Here is a 5,097-nt window from a genome sequence, read left to right on the forward strand (position 1 = left end):
GAAACGTTTTTTCAGGGATACAAACTTTTTCAGAACACCGGTAGACGGCAGCCATTACAGATGAACATGTTGTTGTTCGAGGAACGGCTCGGTCACACACTAATGTCATTAGTTTGTTATTGTTACTGAGCTGCAGGACTGCTTTTTAACCCTTTTTTCACATCATGTCTCCTGCCTGGATCTGTTATTATCTCGCTCTGAAGAACGGAGGAGTGTCACAGGTGAGCTCGTTTTAACTGCTTTTTACGACGTGGTCTCATTTCCGGACTACGTAATCTTGTGAATGAAGCCGATTTTTCAGTTAAAATACATAAGTAAAAATATTTATCCGAGTATAGTACTACCTCCCAACTTTATGGATGATTTTATGGATTTAATTTTACATTTTATAGTTGAATAAATACGGTGTCTAAAACTGGCTTCCAAACTTTTCAGTTTTTGACCAACAAATCAACAGCAGCAGACTTGTGCCCCTCTATTTTTGATTAATAAACAGATTTATGGTAACAATTTTTATTATGCTAATTTTATTAATTTTGAATACACCAACCCAACTCTTTTGTAACAATTAAGACAAAAATATGTTGTTGTTCTTTTAAATGTAATCAATTGTGAAAATCATTTCAAGACCCCTTCTTTTCAGGACCCACATTGAGCTCTTGACCCCAACTTTGGGACCTGGTCTAGAAGTTTTAAAGCCAAAGTATGATATTGCCTTCATAAAAATACAAAAATAGAGACCTAGATCAGTTTCTGGATCCCACTTCTGCAAGTTTTTACAAGTCAGCGCCTCACATTTATTATCTTCTATTCCTTTTGTTTGAGCTAAAAACTGGGTATGTTCATGAATGTTTTCCATCGTGCACGCCACCCTCACCCGTCGGCCCAGAATCTGATTGATGGCGGCGCTCTCCTTTAACGTGCACTCGGCGATGACCTTCGCCCTCATCTCCTTCATGTAGAGCATGAAGGCGTTCAGGGGCTTCTTGATGACCGGCTTCTTGGGCTCCTTCTCTCGCTTGACCTCCACCTGCGGCTTCCTAAAGGTGAAAGTAGAAGTTATTGTTATTTACTTAAATCACTCACTATAAAACATACAAACAAACTGTGACAGACAGATCAAAGTGGTCACACTTACATGTACATGCTTCTGTCGTATTGTTCATGCTCCTGTTTGCCTGAAGGGGGCACTATAGCTGGGTGGGGGATCCCTGTAGGATGCACTCCTGATGGGCCGAGCATCAGAGAGTGAGGAAACCTGGAGGAGGGCGAGCAAGTGGGGAGAAGAACAGACACGGTGTCAGAGAAGTGAGTTCTGAAAGACTCGGCAGAGCAAAAGAGCAGATAGGAAGGGACGAGCATCAAAGCGGAGCAGGAGTTCTGGGAGAAGCAATGTGCATAAAAAGCATAAAAAGCATGTTGGGTGATCATTGAAGTTCCTGAAGTGATTTTATTTTATTAATGAGATCAGCCTGTGAAAAATATCTGTTTTTAATCAGTAAATTTACACAAACGCATAATTCATAGCAGATAAATAGAATGTGTGGCTGAGAAAAAACACCCAAATCAAAAGTTATATTGAGTCTGTTGGTTGGTATTTACAGTAAAAACAAGTGAACGCAGTTGTCAGAGATGTTAACATTTCTCACCACTAGAGGGCGACCAAGCACTGTGAAATCAAAGTTCTACATCTCAGTTAAAACTGAAATTTTAAGATTCTGTTTCCATTTTTTAAAAATGTTCAGGTAAAAGAAAAAGCAACAGAAGCAGAAAAAAATATACAAAATGCGAAGAAAAAGAAAGAGTAAAGCACTGACTAACAAAAAAGCAACATAAAGCATCAGCTGCTGGTAAACTGGCAGTTTTATGAGCGTCAAAAACACAACATATTGTTTAAGCTTATGTGTTTTCTACCTTTGATGGTTCAGTTACTGACAGTAAAATAATAGTATGCAAATTAAATAATGCAAACAGTTTAGTAACCAATTTCATCTTTTCAGAACATGTTGATTTGTGTGTGTATGCAGACATCTTTAACAATGCTTCAAGTGAGTTAAATTTGAGCTACACTGCAAAAACTGTCATCTAACCAAGTTTTAAAATCTTATATTCAGCCAAAAAAAGTCTTTTTGATCTTGTTTTGAGACTGATTTACTAAACAAGAACTGATTGTGTAAGAATAATCATCTTGTTTTCAGAATGTGTAAGATTATTTGTCTTGTTAGTCTGAAAATTTGACTCAAATTAAATTAAAATATCTGCCAGTGGAGTAAGAAAATTTTACTTGGTAAGATTCTTGAAATACTTGATTTGACTCAAATTTGCTTATTTCAAGAATCTTACCAAGTAAAGTTTTCTTACTCCACTGGCAGAAATTTTTGACTTAATTTGAGTCAAATTTTCAGGCTAACAATTTTACACATTCTGAAAACAAGATTATTATTCTGTTCAGTTCTTGTTTAGTAAACCAGTCTCAAAACAAGATCAAATGGACTTTTTGGCTGATATAAGATTATAAAACTTGGTTAGATGGACAGTTTTTGCTGTGTACCTAGAAAGCTAAACAAAGTGCATATAAAAAATATTTTGATGTGCATGCACATCCCCAAAAAACATAAAGCTGGGAGATGTTATGTAAGAGAATGTCACTTTTCTGCATTTTGTGGAGACTGGGAGGTTTGACGTTCAGAAACACAAAGATAATAAAAAAACAGAACCAAAAAGCAGCAGGACAGCAGTTGTCCTAATGGTATTCATTATGAGCAGCAGCAATTAGCTTGGCTAGGCTTCTTTCTTTTTTTTTTTTTTTTCACCTTCTGCAAAGCACAACTCATCCTGTCTACAGCACACTGGCTCAAATAGGACTTTTACAGCAGCTGTCCAATAAAATCTGACACGAGTTTGCCACAGTGCATGGAAAACTCCTGCTCAGGCATTTTAAATGTGCTATAAACAGGAGCAGATGATGCACAAAGCGTGGCTTTTTGTCTTGATTTGGATCTTGGTCCTTTCCCGGCGYGGTACCTGGAGTAAGACGAGGCGCTGGAGAGACTGGAGGAGTAGGGCTGCCTGAATCCACAGGGGGACAGGGCAGGGTAGACTGGCTGGCTCTGCCTGCCACAGCACAGCAAAGGGAGACATGGTAGCAGGAGGCGGCTTTTAGTTGGGTTTTTTTTTTTTTGCTTCACAGGTCAATGTTTGACCTTAAAGTCATTTTAACCCAGACTGTTCTTAACTTTAAAGAAGCATAAAATCTGGTAAAATGACAATTATCAACCTTCAATCATCACTTCCAAGTTTCAGTTTTTTATTTTTCTTATTTGCACCTCCATTGATACTTTTAGTTATTTAGGTTTTTCATGAAATTAGCAAAAAATACAGTCTGGGATGCTTTTAGCTGTAGTAAAAAGCAATGTTAAGATGAATGTTTAAAAAAAACATGCATAATTAAAAAAAACGGCAACATCCATGAAAGAACCATTTAGGATCAAGAAAACCAACAATTATAAAGTATTCATAAGCCTTTACCCGCAGATGTAAGTAAAATATGCAGATAAAAATACTTTGTTTACATTGAGTGCAGACCTGCATTTCAGAATTGCCTGTCAATAAATCGGAAAAGCCTCTTTGAAATAGTTCACGATAACCTGTTTTGTGGTTTGATTCCACAGTTTGCACTGAGCACCTTTATTGCGTCTCGCGCTGCTGARACGATCCGTGTGAAAAGTTGGGATCAGAGCTGCTGACAGCTGTGCGTCAACACACAGCTTGTGTAGTCGGAGCACAAGCACAAACACCACGGGGGGTCGAGGGTGCTGATGGAGTGTAAGTCTGAGTCTTTGATATGTAGAAACTACACCTCCTGGGACCGAACACAACTATCCCACTCTTCAGCTGACTCATCCTTGCGTTGAAATTTATGCAAACACACACACTCTCCAACGCACATCTAGCTTTTAAAGCCCCTTTACAATCTCCATCGTCGTCACACACACACACACACGTATCTGTGTTTGAGCACCAGGAGGCAGAGCTACATCAGAGCCCAGCAGCAGCAGCTCTCAGTTGGGAGGAGGTCCAAAAAAAATAAAAAATAAAAACGCCTGACCTCTGCTCCTGGAAGACCATCTCATTCTGTTTGAACTCACACTCCAGGTCAAGTGTTGATCAGATAAAGGCAGGTCAAACTTCAAAACTTTTATCTCACTCACCAAATCTCTGAATCTAATAAGCAACCTGTTACTCAACGTTCTTTGTCTATTATTAAATTTTTTTTGGGTGGACAGTAAAAATAAACACTAAAATGAAACTAATTTATAGTGTCAGGATCACCGCACACAGCAGCTCCTGAGTGATGGACCGTAGTTAGAGGAAAAACTCCTCAGTGTGAAAGGCACGATCAAGCAGAGGCATGCTGGGAATGAAATGAAATCTAAACAACCTGATCTGTCGTACGGCTTTGCACCTTGTTGTCACTTTCAGTCCAGTAACAGAGAGARTACAGCTTAATTAAACTGGAAATAAAAACAACTCATAACAGCTGCAACTCTCCTGTTCTAAAAACCTTACTTCTAACAATCATCAAGTATTTGTTTTTGGTAACACTTTACGGTAAGGGTGCCCTTATATTCACGAGTATGTAAACACTTTATAAAGCATTAATAAAACAGTTMTAAGTCACTGTTCACACATCGACAAAGTCAACTTCTGTACTTTTACTCAATCAGGTAAATYTGAGCTGCTCAGATAACTTTTTATTTGCCAAAACAAACATTGGGTCAATAAATCTTCACAATTCTTACAATGGCTTATTAAGCATTTACAACCTAATTAATAATATAATTAACTATTTATTAATAATTTACTATTTACTATAGGTACTATTATTGTAAAGTGGTATCTAGTGGAATTTAACTCAACTTTTAATTTTTTTGTTTATTTAATTCTTTCCTTCTTTCTTTCCTTTCTTCTTTCTTTCCTTATTTCCTTTTTCCTTCTTTCTTTCCTTCTTTCTTTCCTTCTTTCTTTCCTTATTTCCTTTTTCCTTCTTTCTTTCCTTCTTTCTTTCCTTATTTCCTTTTTCCTTCTTTCTTTCCT

General features: G+C 37.5%; 1 protein-coding gene across 5 annotated transcripts in view; it reads right to left on the reverse strand.

Annotated features, from left to right (window-relative positions):
• Positions 1 to 5,097, reverse strand: part of tcf7 (transcription factor 7) — an 86,010-nt gene that overhangs the window by 12,335 nt on the left and 68,578 nt on the right. For all 5 annotated transcript variants that reach the window (XM_014018412.1, XM_014018414.1, XM_014018413.1 and 2 more), the window contains 2 exons: positions 1,139 to 1,258; positions 878 to 1,040 (listed from right to left, as the gene is read on the reverse strand). In XM_014018412.1, the coding sequence (XP_013873866.1) occupies positions 878 to 1,040; positions 1,139 to 1,258 (283 nt within the window). The remainder of the gene's footprint in view (positions 1 to 877; positions 1,041 to 1,138; positions 1,259 to 5,097) is intronic.

The sequence above is a fragment of the Austrofundulus limnaeus genome, unplaced genomic scaffold, assembly GCF_001266775.1.
Source record: "Austrofundulus limnaeus strain Quisiro unplaced genomic scaffold, Austrofundulus_limnaeus-1.0 Scaffold192, whole genome shotgun sequence".
NCBI lineage: Eukaryota > Metazoa > Chordata > Actinopteri > Cyprinodontiformes > Rivulidae > Austrofundulus > Austrofundulus limnaeus.